Genomic DNA, 24,089 nt, shown 5'->3' on the forward strand with positions numbered 1-24,089 from the left:
AAGAAAAGTTATCCAAAACTATACACTAGTTATCTGAACCTTTTATTTTGGTAAATTTCATTAATGGAGTTCTTAAACTAAAAATGGGTTCAAAATATCAGATTAAAAATAATTGTAAGGCATACTCGTGCCACAACCTTCCTTTGATAAAACTTGGAATTAACGCAAATAAATTAAGATACTATTTTCTACGGTGTATTTCTTTTTTTCCATCTACTTTTAAAAGTATTTTCAAAATCTAAGCTAAAATTTAAAAACTACAAAAATAATTTTAAAAACTTTAAAAACTTGCTTTTATTTTTTAAATTTGGCAATGGTTCAAATTTTTTCTTTAAAAAGTTAAAATATACTAAAGAAATCGTAAGTAAATAAGCATAATTTTAAAAAACTAAAAACTAAAAACGAAATCAAATGAGACCCTAATATTTTGAGGAATCAAGTAGTGATGTTTTTCACACATCAATTGGATGTGAAAACATTTCATTCTTTTTGCATAATCTCTTTTAATGGGAAAAAAAAAAACCCTAAAATTTAAACGACCCATGTTAGTTATTGTAGTGAAATTCTAGCAGTAAGCAATTGAAGTCCTTTAGTTCATACACTAATAATGCAAGGTGTAATCTTAAGCAGATTACAACACCAGACACAAAGATACGTTTCCTTTCACCAGCAGTAGCACATGTTCTACTCATTGTACAAACAAATGTTAATATCATTACAACAGAGTTAAGTACATAGGCATGATCTCGCTCTGCCATCCGAGCGCCAGCAAAGAACGAACAACGTAAACAAAGATGCTACAGCATAAAGTGATTGTGGTAATTGTACATATTAGGAATCATCTACTAGCAAACCTAACAGGAAAACGGCGAGATGGATGAAGAAAAACTATCACAAGAAAATACGATTGTTGTTTCGGAGCCATTTCTCGCCGTTCCTTGGCACAAGTGGACCAATCTCACGAGACATTGTTTATGATTCGACTTTCAGAAGACCTGGTTGCAAAGTTCACGAGGAGATGTTGAAAGAAAAATCCCCACATCCTTGCGAGAACCTTGATGGAGGTTACTGAAGTGCAGTATCAGAAGTAAACTGTTTGCTTCAATATACAGACACTCTATGTTTTATGCTCGGTTTTTGGCGTGGAGTTGGTTGCTATAGCACGAACCTCAGATTGAGTGGACAATAGCTTTTCTCTAAGAATTACATTATACTCGTACAAACTTTTCATGTTCTTCAAGATATCAAACATGTCGATATCAGAACTATCGCTAAACTCTGCATCAGAAAATTTAAAAATGACTCTGAGCATGGTCATTCAAAGCAGAAACAATGTCACAAATCCAAAGGATGAATGAGTACTTTTTCATCATTCAAGTATTGCAATGAATAACATTTTTCAAGACTAATTAAAATTCCAACCCTTCCTCTCCTCTTGTCAAAACAGTAATAACATTATGTCTCTTGACAAAAAAATGAAAGATATGGAGGGGAAGAGCAGGAACGTCAGTTATCATTCTTGAAAAAAATGGTAGTTACCTATTGAGGGCGGTGGGGGAATAAAATCTTCAAGATGAGAAAAGTCTCCAAGTTGTGAAGAATCTCCCTCGTATGAGACGGTCAAGCTTTGCTTCCCTTCGTAGGTAGAACCAAGTACATGATGTTTCAGAGGCTGGAAGAAAAACATGTACATCAGAACTATAAGTGATTCGATTTGTATCTTCAATACATTTAGCAAGTTTTACCCCAGCAACATGGATTGTGGTTATATTAAGTGGCATGTAGGATATGCAAATCAGGGTGGGAACTAAGTATATTCTCAATATTCATGAATTTATTCTGAAGCTACTTGAGATATCTATTTATTTGATCGACCAATCTAAATTTTTCAAAATGACCTCATAATTCATAGATCATAAATTTTGTTCTGTATCTAGAAATTTACCATATGAATGTCAGTAACCATATGTCTGGCAGAGTAGCTAATTTTATAAATAAGAAACAAGAATTTCTTAAAGAATTATGAGGGGGCAAAAGAAAAAAAGATAAAAGCCACGCGCAAACTAGCAAGTAGACTCAAATTACTCAGTAAAACGAATAATAATGGTATCAATTTGTAGTAAGAAATCTAAAGAGGTTTGTTGACATGGTCTAAACCATAAACCACCTCCCACTCAATAACATTCACTAGAGCCCCCGTATTCATCTCAAGCCAAAATTATCTACAAATTAGGAAAGAGAACTAGCTCTCCAAAGAGATTTTCTTCCATCCACTTGCTGCAATGTTAAACAGGGACAGGTTTTAATTGCTCCATTCTTAGCTGCACCTTAAGATTTGCGAATCAAGAAACAATCTATTGTCTTTTGAAGCAATGTCAAAGATGACTTTAAATCAATAACTCAAGAAGGGATGTGGTTCGAAAGAGTTCCAATGGAACAAAGCGTTTCTATAAGAAGTCTTATGAAGATGATGCATGACAACCAAGCTACCATCAACTGTCAAGAATTTTGTACATCATGACTGCACAAAACATGTCAAGATTGATAAAGACTCCGAGAAAATCAACAAAGAGATCACCTCCCTTTTCTACTTACTTTTAAGTCTTTAAATGATGGAAACTCTACCCAATCCAAACATTAAGGACTGAAGTCCAAACTTGGCTAAAATTAAAAAAACATACATCAAGCTTGAGAGGGAGTGTTGAGTTACAAGCCCCTTCGCTCATTTTAGTGACAGAAGATGGTGATGACAAAAAATAATCAATAAATGGAGGTGGCTGGCGATCAAAAATTGGCATAAGATTAGTAGATATAGGACGAATGAGGATTGATGGCATGGTATCTCATGAATATACACTGTTTTATGAACTTGCCTCCTTTTGAAAGAGGAATCAACTAACCTCCTAGAAGAGGGACCTTTATCCATCTTTGGAGTTCCACTTGCAATTTATCAATAAGAGGTTCAATCTTTGTAGTTCCATTTTCAGCTTACTAATAAGAGGTTCCAGAAGCTCGAGGACTTCAGGTTGCCACCACGAGGAAGACCGGGGGATACTTAGAAAGCCATTGTCTGAACTTCCAATTACATAATGCTGCTACCTGTTGGTTCTCAAGTTCTTTTCAGTTGAAGGCCAGAAATTGTTTTGAGCTTATGAACTTTTAGACTATGCTTATTCAAAGACCTGGATTACCGATTGCAAAAATGGTTTTCAACTTTGTTAGCAACTAGACCTGATGCTTAGGGCAAGGTGTTATACATGTTGATAGTGGTTAAATAACCTTTTACGGCTTTGCCCTTTGTGTTGCCAAGGGGTGGGTTGTTCAAAAGGATTTCCCATTCTTCCATCAAATAGTCTGATTTTTCCCAAATACTCGGGTTCAAATAATCCATGGACTCGCTGTTTGCTTACTGGCATATTCCATGTTCAAGTTGTCCACCAGCGTTGGCAGTTATTTGAAATCCTCCCTTTACAGATAAAAGACGAATTACCATGGCAAGCAGGTCTATCCACCATTTTGCGTAATATATATATATATTTATATATATATATATATACATATATGTAATTGGGAGTTAGAGCTTTGCTCCCCTGTACCCAGGGACACCCATGCCCACCCCAAGGCCCAGACCCGAGAGACATCAAGGGTTTTTAGTATTAAGCTCACCAGAAAGTTCGAACTTGAGACCTCTAAGCCAGTATGACCAAGAGACTCTAAGCCCTAACCAACTGGGCTGCCCCTTGGGGGCCCATTTTGCATAATATTTTGCTGGAAAGAAGCAGAAGAAGGTTAGATGGGCTAAAGAGACGGATTGTAATACAGCCTTTTTTTTTTTTCGAGTGGTGAGTGAGAAGAGGAGGAATACCATTACCTCTTTAGAAAATACTGCAAGTGAGACTTTTAATGGGGACAAGGAGATAGAGGACGAGGTTATTTCCTTTTTTCATCTCTTTATGCCCTGGAGGTCTCCCTGAACCTTTTCTAGATGGGCTTGATTGGGTCCTATTTCTGTGAGCTCTAGAAAGGAATTGGAAAATAAGGAAGGTGTCAAGATGGTGTTCGAGTTTGATAGGAATAAAACTCTAGGTCCAAATGGTTTCTCTGTGACCTTTTTTCGAAGATAATTGGGATTGCAGGGGCCTCTGGAAGGTCCTTAGTGAGTTACATGAGAGGAAAATCTTGGATAGCTCGCTGCATGATACCTCATTTCTCTTATCCCTAAGAAAGAGAAGGAAATGAGGGTTAAGGATTTTAGACCGATCAACTTGGTTACGAGTGTGTATAAGATGTTGGTTAAGATTTTGGCTGATGGGCCCAGGAAAGTTCTCCCCAAGCCGATTTCTGATTTCCAGGATGCCTTTGTTGCAGGAAGCAAATCCTAGACCAAGCTCTCGAAGCCAATTGAGGCAATTAAGGACTATGGATCTCGTAAGCAGGAAGGGGTGAATCTTAAGATTGATTTTGTAAGGCTTATTGAGACTTTCTAAATAAAGTGCTTTGGAAGAAAGATTGATGGTTAAGGGTATATTTGGTTGGAAACTCAGATTATTTGTTTTCAGATTCACTGAATCAAATGAATTCAACGAATACGCATTTGACAGGATTTTGGATATTCATTTTTTAAAACTGTTTTCGGATTCTGTGATCCAAATAATAGAAATTCTGAAAACGACTTTTTTATGTTTTCAGTGTTTTCAGATTCAGAATTTGAAATTTTGAAGATGATATATTACTTCATATTATAAACTCATTTTATGTTTGTTAAAATTAAAACATGTAAAATATAATGTAGGGAAATTGGTTGCCGGATGTTGAGAACTTTTGGACAGGATTCTTCTTTCACAGCTTGTCACTGAAGTCTGTATTGGTTGATTAAAACCAAAAGCCGAAAATGCTCCCTCCTCTCTCACCCTCCCCCCTCCACTACCTAGCTTCCCCCTCTCTGGTGCCCCTTTCCGGTGAGTTTTTCAGGCCATAGCCTTCTGCTTTCCTTGTATTCCCCCTTAAGTAGTCAACAGCAAGTGGTTCTGAGATTCACACAGTTTATTCAGAATGGAAATTAGCAGTTGTCGTATTGATGATTCATTTTTTTGCATTTGGATTGAAAATGACATTTTTATAATAGAAGATGTGAAAAGAAATGCCTTGATGACATTGCATTCGACGCAATTCTTATGGTTCGAAAAGCATATGAAGGAAGTTACTCAGCAACCGATCTTTGCTTCGTTATTTTTCCAGCTTCGTGATGATTATGGACAATGTCGTATTCAGAAGTTTAGAACTAATGGGAATTGGTTCTTGGAGTGGGTGTTATAGCCCTCCACAGGTGGTCGAAAGAATCTTATCGTCCCTGCTGGTTCGAAGAATGATGGCTGGAAAGTTTTCTGGAAGATGCTGAAGACTTTCTCGGTTAGCTAAAACGTTAGTGAAGGCCGGTTGCTCTATCCTTGACAAGAACGCTGTTTTAGATGGGAATACGATAGTTCCAACGAATACTAATGAAAAGGACTTGGTAGTACAGAAGAAGCATTCAAGAACCGAAAGGTCCTATGCCGAGGTGGTAGCCGGAAGAGGAGAATTTGCATCTGACAAGTCCCTTGACAGCTTTCGAAGCATTGCAGTAGAACCTAGGAAGCTTAAGACAGTCCATACCCAAGGCTATTGGGTTCAAAAAGAAGCTGAGGTATTAGAATTGGATTGGAATCGCCTAATGGTTGTCTCTAAGGCCTGTTCACATGATGACTGGAAGGCGATCACCAGAGCTTTAAAAGAGAAATACACACTTGACTGTGTGATAAATCCCATCATGGTTGATAAGGGTCTTTTGAAGTTCACAGGTGATAGATTTCTCAAGCCTTGTGAGATTTCCGGGAAATGGAGGAGGATAGGGAATTTTCATTTAAAATTAGAAAAGTGGAGCCCTTATTTGCATAACAGAAGCGATTACACTCAAGGTTACGGGGGCTGGTTAACCATTAAGGAACTACCTTTGTACTACTGGACCAGTTCAACCTTTGAAGCCATTGGAAGAAAATGTGGTGGGTTGTTGGAAATTTCTTCAAAGACTCTTAATATGTTGAACGCCTCAGATGCTTTTATCAAAGTTAAACCTAATTCTTGTGGTTTTATCCCGGCCACCGTGACTATTGCTGATGAGAAATATGGATCCTTTGATATTAGGATTTTCGGTAGTCGCCTTCCAACACCAATGCCTTCGGCTGATGCAAGCCTAGATTATGAATCATTAACAAACCCTTTGGACGTTGAACGATTTCGAAGAATTTTGGAAGATGAACAGACAAATTCTCCAAGTTTTGAAGTGGGAGATGAAGGGTCTCAAGAGGTAGAAGCAAACCCAATTATGGAAACAGAAGTTGGATTGGCGGCGACTATTTGCAATTCCGAGGTAAGGGATTTGATTTGTGCAGGCGAAAATTCGGCGATATTTATGGAGATTGATAATATTATTATGGATGCAGTGCTGGATTTTCCAAATCAGGAGGTAGAGAATTCGAAACAGCCTATAGAGAATCCTGACAGTCAGTTGGAAAATATTGAGAATTTGGAAAGACCTTCAATTACGACGAATGATATCCTCGAGGATGCAGCCTTTATTGAAGAGAGAGTAATGAACTTTAATGAAGAAAGAGAAAAGACTGATATGTTGGCCAATGAAATTACGATTTCGGCAGATTTGAATTCCTCTTTTAAAAACAAAACAGATGGAGATTTAGAGAAAAGAGCCAAGGAAACTCTTATTTTAAATTCAGTAATCCCGCCGATAGCGCTCTATGACAAATCATCACATAATCGTATCCCACCATTGCCCTTTTCCTATTCAAGGAAAAAATCAAAATCTAGATTGACCAAGGATCTCGGTCTTATTTATTCAAATCAGGAGACTATCTCGATGTTAAATAAGGGGACCAATGAAGAAGAGGAACTTTCTGAACTACCGCCAACTAATTCAAATCCTAAAGATGATCCAAACCCTTGTATTATACAACGGAGTTTGCGGAATTCTTTTAATATGGGAAGTGAGCAGGATCTGGACAAGAAAGAGAAAATTAGTAATTTTCCATACCTAAAATTCGGCTGCATTTATTCAACCAAAAAGCAGCCATCTGAATTAAATATGACTGAATCTTTATTCTCGGATGATGAGGAAGGTCTAAACATTAGCATCAGTAGTCAGGATTCTCCACCTTTTTTGGATATTCACGCAGAATATGCAACGGATCTTGCTGAATTTTCCTTGAATGGTGAGTTGACTAATCTTTTCGACCCTCCCCTATTTTCTCCAGCTACACAAGACAAGTCAGTTTTTTGTGGGGACCCTCCGAATATTGAGGGTGAAATTCAGATTCCTTCCTTCTTTGACTCGGTTGGAATTGCTCTCTCACCTGTTAGGAAAGATTGATGAAGATACTTTCCTGGAATGTCCGAGGCCTTCGTGATTATAAAAAAAGGCTGAAAGTTAAGAAGATGATATTGAAACTCAATCCAGATGTTGTAATGCTTCAGGAGACAAAGTTACAACAGATTGACAAAGAGACAATTAAATCGTTATGGAGCTCTAAAGATGTAGCGTGGGCCAGCATTGAAGCAGAAGGTTCAGAAGGTCGATCGGGGGGGATTCTTACCCTCTGTGATGAGACTAAAATTCAGATTCGGGAAGTATTAGACGGCAGCCATTCAGTGTCAATCTCCATCTCATTCTTTAATTTAAAGGAAATTGTTATAACTAACATCTATGGTCCAACTGATTACAAAAGTCGGAAGCATCTGTGGTCAGAATTGCGAAATATATCCGGCTTTAGAGACAAATACTGGTGTATGGGGGGAGATTTTAACATCACAAGGTGGGTATCAGACAGGTCTTCATGAGGTAGAATAACAAAAGGAATGAAGAGATTTAATAGTATAATTGAAGAATTAGAATTGATGGAAATTCCACTTTCTAATGGCAAGTACACTTGGTCGAAAATGGGCAACAATAGTACTCATTCATTACTGGACAGGTTCTTTGTTTCGCAAGATTGGGACACTCTCTTCAGCAACTCTAGTGTAAATAGAGTGGAACGAATAACGTCTGACCATTTTCCTATTGTTCTTGATGCTGGGGATTTTCATTGGGGCCCCTCTCCCTTCAGGTTCTTTAATTCCTGGCTAGAAGATAAGAATTGTGTTCGAATAATTGAATCCAAGCTCTCAGAAGATGTATCTTACGGCTGGGCAGGGTTTGTAATATCTTCAAAGCTTCGTAACGTAAAATCTTCACTTAAAATTTGGCATGCTCAGAATGAAAAGCAGCGAAAGGAAGCGGAGGATAAAATAGTAGCTGAAATATCCTTATTGGATATTAAGGATGAGAATTTTGGTCTCTCCTTGGATGAAATCGAACGAAGAGGTTCTTTGAAGACAGACTTACTTAATTTGTATGTAAGGGAGGAGCAAAACTTGATACAAAAAAGTAAGGTACATTGGCTGAAGGCAGGGGATGAAAATAGTAATTTTTTTCATAGATTCTTAGCTGCCAGCAAAAGGAAGGCCCGGATTTCTGAGATTAAGGATGGAAATGGTGTATCTCTTGTTAACCAAAGAGAAATTGAGAAGGAAATCTCCAGCTTTTTCGACGCCTTGTACTGTAGTGAAGGAATTTCACGTTTTACTCCAAGAGACATCTCTTGGAGGCCTATCTCTTGTCAAGACAGTAGCTGGTTACAAAGGAATTTTGAGGAAGCTGAGGTTTGGTCTGCTCTAAAAAATTTGGGAAGAAATAAGGCGCCAGGGCCAGACGGATTTACCATTGAATTCTTCATCAAATTTTGGCAGCATTGGAAAGGAAATTTTATGCGACTTTTTGCTGAGTTCTTTCGAAATGGCCAATTGAATGCTTGTGTTAAAGATAATTTCATTTGCCTTATTCCTAAGAAAGATTCAATGGAAAAGGTAAAGGACTTTAGACCAATAAGTCTTTCAACCTCCACTTATAAAATTATAGCCAAAGTTCTCACCGAGCGCCTCAAGAAGGTGATCCCTAGCACAATTTCTATGAACCAGAGTGCTTTTATTGAAGGAAGACAGATCCTTGATCCGGTGTTAATTGCAAATGAACTTGTAAATTTCTATAAAGTCAAGAAGAAGAGTGGTTGGATGTTAAAACTTGACTTAGAAAAAGCCTTTGATAGAGTGGATTGGGATTTTCTTGGTGCTGTCCTGCAAAAGAAAGGGTTTGGAGAGAAATGGATTAGCTGGATTAATGGTTGCATCAGAGGGACAAAATTTTCAGTATTCATCAATGGCCAACCGAGAGGAAGAATCTCAGCTTCTAGAGGTTTAAGGCAAGGAGACCCTCTCTCTCCTTTCCTTTTTCTCTTAATCAGTGATGTGCTTAGTAGTTTGTTGGATCGCCTACATGAAAAGGGTATTTTTGAAGGTTTTACTGTCGGCAGAAATCATGTTCATGTTTCTCATCTACAGTTTGCAGATGATACTTTGTTGTTTTGTAAGGATGATGATGATATGTTGGAGATTCTTTTCGATACTATTAAGTCATTTGAATGGTTGTCTGGCCTAAAAATAAATTGGGATAAATCATCATTATGTGGAATTAATATTGATACCCAAAAAGTAGCGTTGTTTGCTGCAAAGTGGAATTGTAAAATTGAACATCTGCCCATTATGTACTTGGGGCTTCCTTTAGGTGGAAATCCAAAGCTTGAAGCCTTTTGGTTCCCTATTAAGGACAAGATCCTAAAGAAACTCGATAGATGGAAGCGATATCAATTATCTAGAGGAGGTAGACTGACATTGTGCCAAGCGGTGTTGGGTAGCATCCCTTTGTATTACTTATCGCTTTTTCAAAAGCCTGGACATATCAGCAAGCAATTTGAAAAGTATATCAGAAAATTTTTTTGGGGAGATGGTTCAAATGGGTCTTTAAATCATTTGGCTCGATGGGATTTAGCTTCTCGCCCTAGTGCAAATGGTGGCTTGGGCATTGGTATGTTATTGAATAAGAACCATGCTCTTCTTGCGAAATGGGGTTGGAGGTTTAGTTTGGAAACTTTTGCGCTATGGCGCCGGGTTGTGGCCAGCATTTATGAAACAGATTGTTTTCATTGGAACACTCTGGAAAAGAATAATTTGGGGTGTCGTAGCCCTTGGAACAACATTCAAAATCAGTGGAAAAAGGTACAGAAATTCTCTTCATTATCAGTAAAAAATGGCAAACGTACTTTGTTTTGGCATCACTTGTGGTTGGGCGAGTCTTTTTTAAAGGACAAGTTTCCACTTATGTTTCGGGTTTCCTCGAACCCCTACCTTTCGGTTCATGAAGCTTGGGATTCAACCACCTCCTCTTGGAGGATTGAAGTTAGAAGGTCGCTAAAAGATGGAGAATTTGCTGAATATATTGAATTATTGGACAATCTGAATTTGGTTTTGTTAAATGATGATGAAGACAGACTTTCTTGGAATCTGAATAAAAATGGGACTTTTTCTGTCAGCTCCTTATGTAACTCTAAGGCTCCCTTTGCTGCATTACCACGAGATTTTTGCTCAAAGCTTTGGAATTCTGGTAGCCCCAAGAAGGTTAATGTCCTTACATGGATTCTTATGTTTGGCAAGGTCAATACAGCTGAAATTATGCAGAAAAAGATACCATATATGTTTCTCCAGCCATCTGCTTGTGTTTTTTGTGTAAACTCAAGTGAAAATCAGCTGCACACTTTCTTTTTCTGCCCATTTGCAGCAACCTGTTGGTCTGCCTTTTTTGGTATCTTCAATCTACCTTGGGTTATGGACAAGTCAGTCTCGAACTTGGTTTTTCAGTTGCTGTTTGGCCTACACATGAATCCTAAAGCTACATTACTTTGGGTCAACGGTCTTAAAGCCCTTATTTATGAATTATGGTTCGAGCGCAATCAAAGGACCTTCGAAGGGTTAAAAAGGCATCCGTTGGAATGTTTTCACATTGCCAAATTCAAAGCTTCTCAATGGTGTGCTCTTTCCAATCTTTTTGTCAATTACTCACCTAGCATGATTGATTCTAATTGGGATGCTTTTAGCTCTCCTTTGTAATTTTATTTATTTTCTTTCAACTTTATGTTTTATCTTTCTCACTCCTTTGGAGTTTGTATCCTTGAACATTTTATGTTCCTTTTCATTTATCAATGAAAAGTTCGTTTCCTGTTCAAAAAAAACATGTAAAATATAATGTATTCTAAATTATATAACCTTGTAAAATAATAATTAATACAAAATTCATTAAAAAAAATGTTAATAAATTAATTGATATAAGTTTAGATTAAACTAAAATTTAGTTTGCAACTACTTCTAGTTTACAAATATATTATTAAACACACATTGAACAATTTTTTAAACTGAGATTCAATTACCAAATCTACTACCAAACATATATCTGAAAACATTGAAAACAAAGAATACAACTCTGGTTTTCAGATTTCTGTTTTCTGATTACCAACCAAACGCACCCTAAATTCTCCAAATTAATGGTTAAATTCTCCATTCTTGTTAATGGGAAGCTGAAATGCAGAATCCTTGCTTCAAGAGGGCTGCGTCAAGGAGATCCTCTCTCTCCTTCCCTGTTTTCTGTTGATTGTGGACGTCCTGAGCAAAGTGGTCTCGAGGTGGGTTGACTAGAGGGTTTTCGAGTGGGGAGGGATAGATTGCGTTTGTCTTGCCTTAAGTTTTCCGATAACACAATCTTTTTTTTGCTCCCACAAGGAAGAGCTTTTTTTGTTAATCTCAACCGCCTCTTAGGTTGATTTCAAGTTTGAAGATCAATAGAAGTAAATGTTTTGTCTTAGGCATTAACTTCGATCATTCTAAATTGGCCAGGTGGGCAATGAGGTATGGTCCCTCCCTTCGTCTTAGCTGGCCCTTCCCCTTGGGCCCAGTAATAGATCTTTGTCATTCTGGGCTCTTCTTGCAAAAAAAAGTGTAGAAGTGCCCTTCTTTGTGGAAAAAGTGTTTCTTCTCTCAACAAAGACTATTCCTTATTCGATTCCTTATTCAATATGTTTTAAGTGGAATCCCAACCTACTTTCTATCTTTGTTTAGGATCTCTAGATCTATCAATAAGAGCTTCGAGAAACTCCTGGATCCAAGCTTTGGGGCAGGAACGGGCCCCAAACATATGGGAGCAAAGTTTCGATCCCGATTATCAAGAAAAATAAATAAACAAGAGCTTCGCGAAAATTACTTGGGACTTTCTTTGGGAAGCGGTTGATGAAGAGAAAGAGTCTCATCTAGTCAATTAGGGGTTGGGGTCTAAGCCTTTGGATCAAGGGGGTTTAGGCATAGGCAATGCAAAACTAGCAATGAAGTCATGTTGGCCAAGTAGTTATGGCATTTCTTGCAGGAGTCAAATTCATTGTAGCATAGGGTTATAGTGAGTAAGTATGGTTCTCATCCTTTTTAATGGGCAATAGGCTGGGGTTCTAAAGGCACTTCTAGGAATCTGTAGATAGTTGTCTCTTCCGATATTTCCTTCTTTTCTCAGTTTTTGTATTGTTTTGTGGGGGATGGGAATACACTTGAGGAAAGACCCTTTTGCTTCATGTGTCCTCTTTTGTATCATCTTTCATCCATGAGAAGTCGACCAATCTTCAATTTTGCTTTCTCTAGGCAACACTTCTTCGTTAGTTTTTGGTTTCTGCCGTCATTTGTTCAATAGAGAGACATTGGATCTTGTGACTTGCCAGTCTGTATCTCTCTGTTTGGGATTGTTTGTTTCAGGCTTTTGGGGCTTACTTTGTTTGCTCGAGAGAGTGTAGTTTGATGTTGGCGAAGGCTCTCCTTCACCCTCCGTTTTGGGGCATTTTTTGTGGTGTGCACGTTTTTGTGCTGTTTTGTGGTGGCTATAGAACAAGAGAAATAACAAGATCATTACAGGGTTCAAGGGACCTTGGGAGGAGGTTTGGGCTCTTGTTTGGTTTCATGTTTCTCTTTAGGCCTCAGTGTCCAAAGATTTTTTTAATTACCCATTAGTTTGATTTTGTTATATTGGAGCCTCTTCTTTTAGTTTGGCTCCTTTTGTTGGGATGTCTTATTGTTTGCTCTTTTGTATTTTTTTATTCTTCTCAATGAAAGCATGTTTTTTTCATTATTAATTTTAAATAATAATAATATTATTAAAAAAAATATTTGGGATGAGAAACTTTAAATTGACAAAAAAGGAGGAACAACCTAAGGGCTAGGGTCGAGGAAACCCCACCCAAAAGATCTAAGTAAACACTTCCCAATTGCTCATGAACAAGGAAAGGTTGTAATACAAAAAAAATTTCTATAATTGGTGCACCACCAAGAAGCAGTGTGCTGTACATTTCTACAAAAAAAACTCAAAAGTAGAAGAGTTATCCTCAAAAACTCGGGAGTTCCTCTCTAGCCATAGGTGCCACAGCAAAGATCTTGAAGCACAATTCCATAGGAATCTAGTCGTTTTGGGAAGCATCCACCCATGAAGAACTTCAGAAAGCCAATCATCTATCTGTTTAGGGAAACAAAAAGACACCACAATCCGCCAAAAAAAACCAGCTCTGAGCTGCAAACCTGCAGTGCATGAAAAGGTGGTCTATGCTCTCATTACTACTTGTACAAAGGCTGCAAGCCGAGGGGGAGATCACCCAATTTCTACACCTTTTTTGGATCATATCATGAGTCTTGAGACTTCTGTGGGCTAGAGACCACAGAAAAATCTTCACCTTCTTAGGAGCTTTAAAACTCCAAATCACCGAAATAAGGGGAGTTTTCAGGGAGGCGTTGCACTCCACCATTTTCTCAAGTGTTGATAGTCGGATGAGGTTGGAGGTTGGGCACATTTTAACCTCTTCTATGAGTTTAAACTTCTGGTCATCCTTTTTTATCACCAATAGTTGGAGCTCCTTTTTGCAATTTCTTATCACTCCCATAATCGTGGACCAAGTTCATTTTTCTTTTTCCTTAATCTCCCATATGTAAATATTGTATCTTCTTGTTTCCTAGTAAGATTTTTTCCTCCTTTGTCTTAGCCTTTTGTTACTATTGATACTTGTTTCCATATCCTAGGGTTGTCAAGTTCATTTTTCTTTTTCCTTAATCTCCCATATGTAAATATTGTATCTTCTTGTTTCCTAGTAAGATTTTTTCCTCCTTTGTCTTAGCCTTTTGTTACTATTGATACTTGTTTCCATATCCTAGGGTTGTCGCAATGTTTAGAAGATGAGAAATAAAGTGAATTTGTTTTCATTGCAAAATATATAATAAGGAATTAACTAAGATATCATATTTACTCACATAACAGCTTGAGATTTTCAGATTAAAATAGTGATTTAACATGTAGCGCCAAAAGTTCAACGAATATAAATTGAAGAAAAGAAATATCATCCTCTGAGGGTTCAGTTTTTATTATTGGGATGATATTCACAAGTCTGGAAAGTTGAAGCAATTTGAAAGAGGATGAAATTGAGGAATTAAGCATGTTGTTGGCAAGTTAGGCAGTATCCTCTTTATCAAATGAAGAAGATTCTAAGTTCTTGACAAGGCATTTATCCTTTTCCTACCATTTAGTTAAAGAGGAGTACTCGGCTATTTGGAAAACTAAGAGCCCTAAGAAAGTTAATGTTCTATCCAGGATTATACTTCATCCAGGCTTAAATACGGTGAAGGTTCTTCAAAGGAAGCTCTCCTCAATTTTACAGCCTTCAGTGTGTTTATTATGTTTTGGAGATGGTAAGAAGATCATCTCTTTTTCTCGTATTTTTATGGTACTGGTTGCTAGGTTTCTGTTATTAAGATGTTCAAAGTGCAGTGGATTTTTGACAATAATGTAAGTAGAAATGCTCTCAGTTGCTGATTGGACCAGTATTACCCTCTGGAGCAAAGCTTTTATAGATTAATGCGGTCAAATTCATTTTTTTTTAAATTTGGTTTGAAATGAATGAAAGCATATTTGAAGACAAAGCTAGCCATGTTCAAAGCTTCACAATTTGTTTAGCCATTATTTCCTTCGAGCAATATTTGTATGAATTGGGATGCTCTTATAGAGCCTCATTTGAGCTTTGCCTTTCGCATTTTTCTTTTTTTTTCACTCATTTTTGGGTCCGTCTCCTTTGAACATCTTTTTCACTGTATGTATCTTGTTTTAAAAAAATAGTTAAAATTTTCATACTAATTGGCAAGAAAACTCACAAGCTCTTGTTTGGTTGCTATCATTCTCATTTCCTGGTCGGTAGCTCTTGCCTCCGGAGATTTCATATCTTGATTAGCGTTCTGCATATGATAAGTCTAATCAATTTTGAAAGAGCCAAGAGGCGAGAGAGAGGGAGAGACTTGAAGGGACAATTTCAGAAAATAAATAAGCTCGTGCAGATGTAAGATAACAGAACATTACCTTCTTCGTAGATCCATTTACTTCTCTCTTAAAACTGAGAGCAGTACTGCTACTATTCCTTAACCTTCGGTTGCGTGATGATCCACTCTTACTTGATTGAACCATGCAGTTGCCGCAACCTGTTGTTGACGGATCATAATAATCCTCCAGTGTACTACAGCCCCATGTATACGTTACATATTTCCTCAACTAGAAAGTAATACAAGTCAGCTTGGTACCCATCATAATTCAAGAATTTTTTAATTTCAAAAAGCAACTATAACTCTCCACCCAAGACAGCCTCGTTGGCAAGGGCTTGTGAATCTAGGCCTTGAGACGAACGTGGGTACCCTAATATAGGAGAGCAAAGCTCCGATTCTGGATCATAAAAAAACTATATCTCTCTTAACCCACTAATTTCTAATTATTGCTAGCCATGCCTAGGCCCCAAGATTACCCTACGCCCAACAATACCACCTCACACAGAGTTGGGATAAATTCGGTTTTTTTCTTCTTTTTTTTTCTCTCTCTCTCTCTCTCTTTTTTTTTTGGGCTTAAAAAACTAGCACTCGGTGAGTCTTTCCTTTGGTACTAAAATAATTTCCCTCACTTAAAGTAAAACAGAACAGGAAGACACTGACTAGTATATCAAATAACTTGAGGAGAGAAAAAGATGAAGAAGAAACACCTTATTCCAATGTTCTTGTGCTTTTCTTCTATTTCTAATTTTACGCAAAACACTGTCTTCGTTGCGGAGCCTTTTAATTCTGTACTCGCACTACAAAACAAACCAAGTTAGGGAAGTGAAACAATTACTCGATCTCAAAGAAAGAAGCGAGAATTGGTTCCAGTGATATAGTATATGCCTAATGAGACACAGAAACTGGAAGGGACTAAAGCTCCACCTCCCATAACATCGGTCATTTCTCATATAATTTTCTTTTTATTTCAAACTAAATCAATATCAATGACAAGCTCACTTATGGAACAATGTCTGACACCATGATGACAACGTATAATGAGTGTTGCATTTTTATTAAAATATATATATATAAACCAGTGCTGTGTACGCTAGTTCTTCCAAAATGAGAAACTGGAAGAGGAACATCATGGTTGTATCATAAAGAGTTGAGAATACAAAAGGTAATAACTTTTGGGAAAGCTTCTCTTGTAACTATAGCTCAAACCACAAGCAATTCTTGTGCAACTATAGCGTCCTCATGATTATTAATGATTGGAAAGCTTTCATTGTGTAGTTTTCTTTTGGACGAGGGATTCCTCTACCCCGGCCCCCACTTCTTTGGCCCTTTTTGTTAATGTATCCTGATGTTTCTTATCAAACAAAATCATTTTTTTTGGGGAAAAGCCATACCTGCACCAGAAGGTAGAAGAAAATGCCAACACTAATGCAATATAGGCCACCAAGATCTGCAAGAAAGCTAACTGCATAACAAAGAAATTGTAGGACCAACACAATGTTAGCCAAATACCATTATAAACATTAGTTACAAAATAAGATCAATTGAATGCATAACAAAAACAATCTTCAAAGAAGCTACCCATTAACTTTTATATAAATCAAGTAGAGAATCTAAAGATATTCATTCACAAAATAAATTTCATAATCAGAGGGAAAGGAGGAAAAACAATCTTATTCAAGAGTTCGATGAAGATGTAGAGACCCGTGACCTAAGACAGAAGTAAAACAGCAAGAAATGGATTTCTCAAGGACACCCCTAGCTTGATTTGTTTCAATTTAGCTAAGTTTAAAGTTTCTCAATGGTGTTTCCTATCTTCTATTTTTAAAAGTTACACCCCTAGCTTGATTTGTTCTAATTGGGGAGCTTTTATTATACCTTTTTAATTTTTGTTATTTCTTTCTTTCACTCGAGAGTTTTGTTCCTTTTAATTTCTTCAATGAGAAGTTAGTATCTTGTTAAAAAAAAGAAATGGATTTCTCAAGGACCACTTTCATAACCACTTATCATACCATTTGACTAATCGGGATCACTGAGATGAGAGATAAGGGGAAAATATAGGAAATTGACAAGTCATCTGACTCTTTAAACAATAAAAAAAGTGCCAGAGATTTTAGCTGGAAAAGAGAGCTAGCTGTAACCAGTAATATTAACAATTACTACTTTTTTCTAAAGATTTACCATATTAGGGTAACTGGATCTGAAAGCATCAAATTCATTTGGATAGTTAACAATTCAAAACAAAAATAACCTCAAAGGAAATGTTAGGTGAGAAACAATTATCCCTGCCAAGAACGACTTAGGTCAAGAGTTAGTGTACTGGGCTGCGCATCCAAGTTACTAGAATACAGTAACTTTTCAACATTATTTGAGTGATATATAATGTGTCCAATGACATACATAACCAAATATATCAGTGGAATAGTACGGCTAATATGATGGTGGAGATTAAGCGATCCTGGACAGTTTATTGGTAGCGTAGTAAGGAATATGGATAATGTTGGTAACACATTAAGAGCTAAATGGAAAACTTTAATAAATGAAGAGGTGGCAATCAGGCTGTTCATGTAATTATTGAGGAAGTTTCATTCAAGACAACGACATATGCTAATCCCGAAAGGAATATTAGGGTAATAGCATGATATTTATATAACTATGACTAGGATTGCATCCTATAAGAGGTATATACAAAATCTGAATGAACATCCATCCTTAGCTCAATATCCAAACAATTCAGTTTGTGTGAAATAAGTGTGTGTTAATGAGTGCGTGTACATGAAAATGAAGCGAAAGACTTACCAGGGCCCATAATACTTTGACTCTCTACCTCAACAATGTAGGAAGAGAGAAGATTGATGTACAAGGTGATGTTGAGTAGTCCATCATTAACATTTTGAAGGGATGATTGGAGCTCACTAGTCTTTTGAAAGGATGAACCTGGGAGAAACTCATGAAATAAAGGCTGCATGAGCTTGGAATCCTGTTGGTTCCGGTATATTCTTGGAAATAGATTAAATTGCACTATATTTGCATTCTTCCCTCTGAATGTAACTGGTGTATCATCAAAATTGCTTCCATTTTTTAATGTTCCACTAACAAAACTTTCTCGATCTTTTTTAGCATGATCCTTTGCAGAGAAGCTAAACTGAAATCCAACAGCACTTGCAGGACTATTTGGAAGATCAACAAACTGCCATGATATATAAATATCGTCCTGAATGAAACGACATCTTTCACACCGAACACTAATAGTTGGCCCTTCACTCCTGTTTTGACAGGAGTAGTTTGCAAAATTTGACAGAGGCATTACTTTCTGCTCCAGAAAACCAGGATTTCCAAACACTACAGTATCAAGACCACGAACATTTGCACAGTTCATAGTAGAAACTGCAGTTATATTAAATTCCATGTCATTCACAAAGGAAGCTAAGTCTGGCCCATTTGCTGCTTTCACATTATGCACTTCGATGCTCCTCTTTGATATGATTTGGTAAAGCAACCTGAGAGAACACTGAAAGACCAAGTCAATACGAAACCAACGTGAGAGAATTGTTTTTAGTATATGACAGAAGAAAGAAAAAGAATGTTAGTACTTACGCAGCAAACAAGCCAATAAAAAGTATCCAACTTCCCATTGAGAATGCTCCACCAAGTTCAGTTTTACGTTTTGTAACTACCTTTCGCTCATCCTTTAACACAGATAAGATAGCAAGCTAATTAATAAGGAAGAATAACAAAAAGAACATTCATGTATTGAAATTTTCCCAGAATCAGAAATGGTTTTTTTTTCCTCATAAAACTTTTCTTTTTTGAATAACACTTGCATTGAGGAAAATGAAAAGAGGTACAAAAAGTACAAAAGAGGGCCTACAAAAAACAGCCTGAGAGAGGAAGGTCAGAAATGATAATTTTCATTGACTAGAGGTGATCCAAAATCCACCCCAAACTGATAAAAAGTATGCATGAAAATGCATACCAAACTATCCAAGGAGAAATCTGAGATAACAGATTCCATCTAGATGTTAATATCACAAATAAAAGGGAAAAGAAATAGAGTCGATGCTCAAGGAAACCCTTAGTGGCATTAGCATCTCTAATTCTGTTCCATAATATATCAAGTTCTTTCCAGCTAAGCTTTATAAAATATAATCACAATCCCGTAATGACTTCTATTTTTTCTATCAGAATGACCTCCATTTTTTAAAATTTCTTTGGGAACAGCAATTACATCACCAGTTAAAAAGAGAAACTAAAAGCACAAATATTCCACCTAATGTTTATTGGGGTTTTCTTGACATGGTGCTTAAAAAGTGCTCTGGTCAAGTTTGGATGAGTGGATCTTCAATTGCATCAGTACAACGACTTTCTCTAACTTTCTAAATGGAAGAAAAAGACCCCATGGAAAAATAAAAGTAGAATTAAGACAGGCAGAACCTTTGTCTCCTTTTATTCTGTTTCCAATCGTGGATGAGCTTATCCAAATTCTCGAAACATTTACAGAGGACCTCATTATCGAGGCTTTACTATAAGTTTATAGGTAAAGATAAGTCCATGTCAATTGTCTGCCTCTAATCCACCGACGGTACCCTCATTATTAACGACTATGAAGGGACAAAAGCTGGATATTTTGGTTGATATCCTGAGACTTGTTAAAAATATGTTGGGGCTGAAAATAAATCTCTCTAAATACATTATAGTTGATATCAATTTGCCTTACTTCTGCAGAAGTAGATAATCTATGTCCTATTTGGTATGCCTTTAGAGGAAAATCCAAACTCAGTAAAATTTCCCAATAATGGAGAAAGTTCATTAGAAGCTCACCAAGGGGAAGAATATCCTTCTTTGAAAAAAAGTTTTAGAATCGAATTTTATTTTAAAATTAAAAAGAGAGAGAGAGAGAGAAGATAAAAGAAGAAGAAGAAGAAGAATCCTAATTTGGTAAACTTACTTTGATACTACATGTTCTTTCCAACACACCTACCTACCTCTTAAAAATGCCTTATAAAGTAGGAAACTTTGAAAACTGCCTCAAGATCTTCTCAACTTCAAAATCTTTTTTTTTTTTTTAAAGAAAAAAACATTGAAAGCTGCTTTTAAATCTTCTCGAAATTGAAAAATTATTCAAAATCTTCTCATGGGATGATAAAAGTAAAAGGTCAAGGAGGTCATCTTTCTCGACTTGAAAACTTCTTCAAAATCTTCACATGGAATGATAAAAGTAAAAGGAAAAGCAGGTCAATTTGTAAATCAAAATTTGGTTGGATTTTTAACAACAAAGTATGTTCTTTTGATTCTTTTTGTAGCTATAAACAGATTATGGCCTCAACATGGTGTCTAACTCACAAGGCCTTTTTTTGTAATAACAATGTTATGATGCCAATAAATGATTGGAAAGCTGTCCTTCACTAGCTTTTTGTTAGGCAGGGGCTTTCTCATCCCCCCGGCCTATTGGATGTTCCTTTTTCCTTTATTCAATATAGATCTAACGTTTCCTATCAAAAGAAGGAAAAAAATATTTGGTCTAGGGGCCTGTCACCTGTGGACTTACATATGTAGAAACGAGACCTTATGACTTGCTTGCACATTTCAATGCTGGTAATGGGAGACTTATCAGATTTTGGGAAACCTCTAGAGGCTTCTATTGACCTAAGTTTTCCCAACTCTATAACACAGTGTTACCCAGCTGAAGAACAACCCAATTTCCAAATCCTGAGATGACTGATGAGGAGAGGAGTGTTTGGAATCTTCATCTCAAAAATAATCTAACAAGAGAAGAGATGTAGAGTTCGCTGGTTTGACGTTCCTTTCTAAACTCTGCAAAATGACAGATGGACTTAAAATCTTGAAACAAAAAAGGAGTGGAAAAGAAAAAGGAGGAGAAATTTCTGTCAAATCCCTTTTTGAACACCTTACTGCAGATTCTTTCAGCCTGCCTACAACTTTAAGTTGAGAATTTGAAAGAGAATTTCCAAAGAATGTGAAAGACTTTCTTTAGAACCTTTGAATTAAGGAAATTTAACACAAATGTTAAGGTACAGAGAAAGTTGTTAAGTTCCCAGCTTTCTCCAGGTTGGTACATTTTGTGCAGAAATCATGTGGAAAAGCAGAACCATCTTTTCCTAAATTGTTTGTTATCTACAAGGCTGTAAAATAATTTGTTCAACAGATTCAACGTCAATGCCCCCAAACACTTAAAAGTTTACTCTAATCTTTCGTGCTCTCAGTTCAAATAAGAAACCAAAATCTTATTGGAAAAAAATGCTATCATAGCCATTCTGGAAAAAGTAAATAAGAGGCTTTCCAGAGATACTTCTAAAGATTTCTGATGATTTTCTAGATCTAACTATTTTTGTGGCTTCAAACTGGTATTATCCAATAGGTCTTTCTAATTTCCCCCTTTTTATTCATACCAATTGAATTGCTTTTTTCGTGAACTCCCTATGTTTTTGAGGAGCTCCTTCTCCCTTTTTGTACTTTAAATAACCTTAAATGAAAAATGTTTTTATAGAAGAAGAGAAAGAAAAAAAAAACAAGAACAACACAGGTATTAGATACCCTACCAACAAAATATTCTACAGTTTTAGCTTCTATCATGAATACAGGTCTTGATCATCCAAATCCATGGTGTTCAATTTTCGTCTCTTTTTAGCTCAGCTGTTCAAATATAGATTACTGAAGCTTTATCCAGTGAACTTTTGAATTTCCTATCCCGAAAATTAGCTCTTGTTGGGCGATAACAAGTCCCGAAACCAGATCAACAGCTAACTTCATCGAATTTAATAATTTACATAAATGTCAGTAAACCCAAGAAACGTACAGTTTAGACTTTGCAAACCGCAAACCATAAAGGTATGAACGAGTATTGCATCGTTGAAACTTTAACTTCTCATCACTTATCTAAAAAATTGAAACGGTCAATGAAAGGGAACATCTCGCGTAATGCACAGTGGAAAAGGATTAAATAAAGAAGTCTAAACAAAACCGCCAATAAGCCAATAATTAAAGCAATAAGTGTGAGATTCTAAGAGGCAGAGGTAGGAGCTAACCAGCCAATGTCTTGTGGCAAAGCAAACGTCCAGTCTGCTAACCCACCATCTCATCCTGAACCAGATATTTCTGCCATCCCCAAGCTTCATGAATCTAAGGAATATGCAGAAGGCGAGCCAAGAAAACAGCAAGACGAGAGTGGCCTGAAGAAACACAGCCTGAGACTGCGTTATCTTCTTGATGGAATCAAAGGAGACTATGGTCTCAGGGAAGCTAACAGCATAGTTCTCGAGCCGGCCTGAAGTGATGGCCGAAGTGCTGCTGAAGAGAACACAGCTGTTTTCTGTACGATTGAGAAGTTGGCCAGGTGGGCAAGCACAGAGGCTGCCATTGAAGCGGAAGCTATTGCTTGGACATGACATTCGCAATCCTTCCCAGATACCCAGAAATCGGAATTACAAAGAGAGAGAGAGAGAGAGAGAGAGAGAAGCTGAAATGGGAAGTGGGGTTTCCGATTCCCAATGCCCGACAATCCGAAATTCGCAGAAGATCTGTCCTTCCAAAGGTTTCAGAACTCAACTTCCGGATCTTTGAGCCACTGTTCGATGCAGAATTTTCCGAGTCCGACCACTGCTAACTTTTGAATGGTAGTTTTGATTTCATAAGGAGAGAGAGTGAACGGATAACCATGGAACAGTAACAGCAGTGGAGGAAACTAAAAACCCATCATGCAGGCGGTAAGAAACTCTGATTCACGTACACCATTTGGTTAATTAGAGAACTGGGGTTATTGGGGAAGTTGTAAAAAACCTAGAAAATGTCTCTGCGTTCCAGATTTTTCTAACGATCCCTTCCTTGTTTTATTCAAACGTCGGCTACAATCTACGAACTGTGGGGACAAATAAAGACAGAGAGAGAGAGAACAAGAACATGTTGGTGGCCGCCTCGTGGGGATTCTCGAGAATCCGTGTTGGAATTGGATTACCTTTTAAATTTCACCTTCCCTTTCTCCCCATTTGATTCTGAATTCTTTTGGGAGTTTGTGGAAAAGGGCCGTCGTAGTTGATGAGCAGGTGAAGAAAAGAATGGTGAGGAGAGATAGAGGAGCTTTCTGAGTTACATTTTTGCTCTCTATCTCTGTAGAACAGTCAATTCTTTCTTCAATTCAAAGGCAAACAACACTGTAAATTGAATTGAAATTGAAGGCTGTGGTGCTCTCTCTCTCTTGGCCATTTCCCATACACAGAAATTTCAACGGTTTGGTTCAAATAATTGTTCATTTCAACAGTGTGAAAGATCGAAGAAGTAAGAAATCTGTGCTTCGGAAACACACAGGTTTGTGAAATCGATCAACTTTCAAGCTCTCTTAGTTTGAAAAATGCTCGAAAGAAATTTTGTGCAAAATTGGAACGTTTGAGCTAAAAATTAGAATAGGGTTAGATTATTGAGCATAGTTTCAATTTGATGTTTCCAATTCTCAAAAATCATTTTTTAATCGTCTTATATCTTCGAATAACCCACACAATCAACTAAGTGAAAGGCATCAACTCATTTCCATGTAAATAAAAATGACAAGTAAAAATGATTTGTGATAATTAAATAAATTTAAAAAATATTACAATGTATATACATTTTTACCGACTCTTAATTTCATTGAATTATTGTTTGTAGAAGTCGTTAAAAAAATATTCTCACGTTCGTTTTAATAAATTATAAAACATATTTGAAATTAAGAAAATTTAACCAAA

At 36.9% G+C, this 24,089-nt stretch overlaps 1 protein-coding gene across 2 annotated transcripts; it reads right to left on the reverse strand.

Annotated features, from left to right (window-relative positions):
* Positions 1–656: 656 nt before the first annotated feature.
* Positions 657–23,573, reverse strand: LOC111018164 (uncharacterized). 2 transcript variants are annotated; one of them, XM_022294131.2, is made up of 9 exons: positions 22,401–23,569; positions 18,952–19,043; positions 18,154–18,854; positions 16,749–16,819; positions 16,065–16,154; positions 15,398–15,586; positions 15,196–15,276; positions 1,540–1,672; positions 657–1,278 (listed from the first exon to the last, which is right to left on the reverse strand). In XM_022294131.2, the coding sequence occupies exons 1-9, from the start codon at positions 22,761–22,763 to the stop codon at positions 1,118–1,120; spliced, it is 1,881 nt and encodes a 626-aa protein (XP_022149823.1). In that variant the 5' UTR covers positions 22,764–23,569; the 3' UTR covers positions 657–1,117. The 2 variants fall into 2 exon arrangements, with proteins under 2 accessions (XP_022149823.1, XP_087984455.1); XM_088128329.1 differs by lacking the exon at positions 18,952–19,043 and having other exon boundaries at positions 18,154–18,865; positions 22,401–23,573.
* Between the last annotated feature and the right edge of the window lie 516 nt (positions 23,574–24,089).

This window comes from Momordica charantia, assembly GCF_013281855.1.
Source record: "Momordica charantia cultivar OHB3-1 chromosome 8 unlocalized genomic scaffold, Mcharantia_2.0 BLBB01000008.1, whole genome shotgun sequence".
Lineage (NCBI taxonomy): Eukaryota > Viridiplantae > Streptophyta > Magnoliopsida > Cucurbitales > Cucurbitaceae > Momordica > Momordica charantia.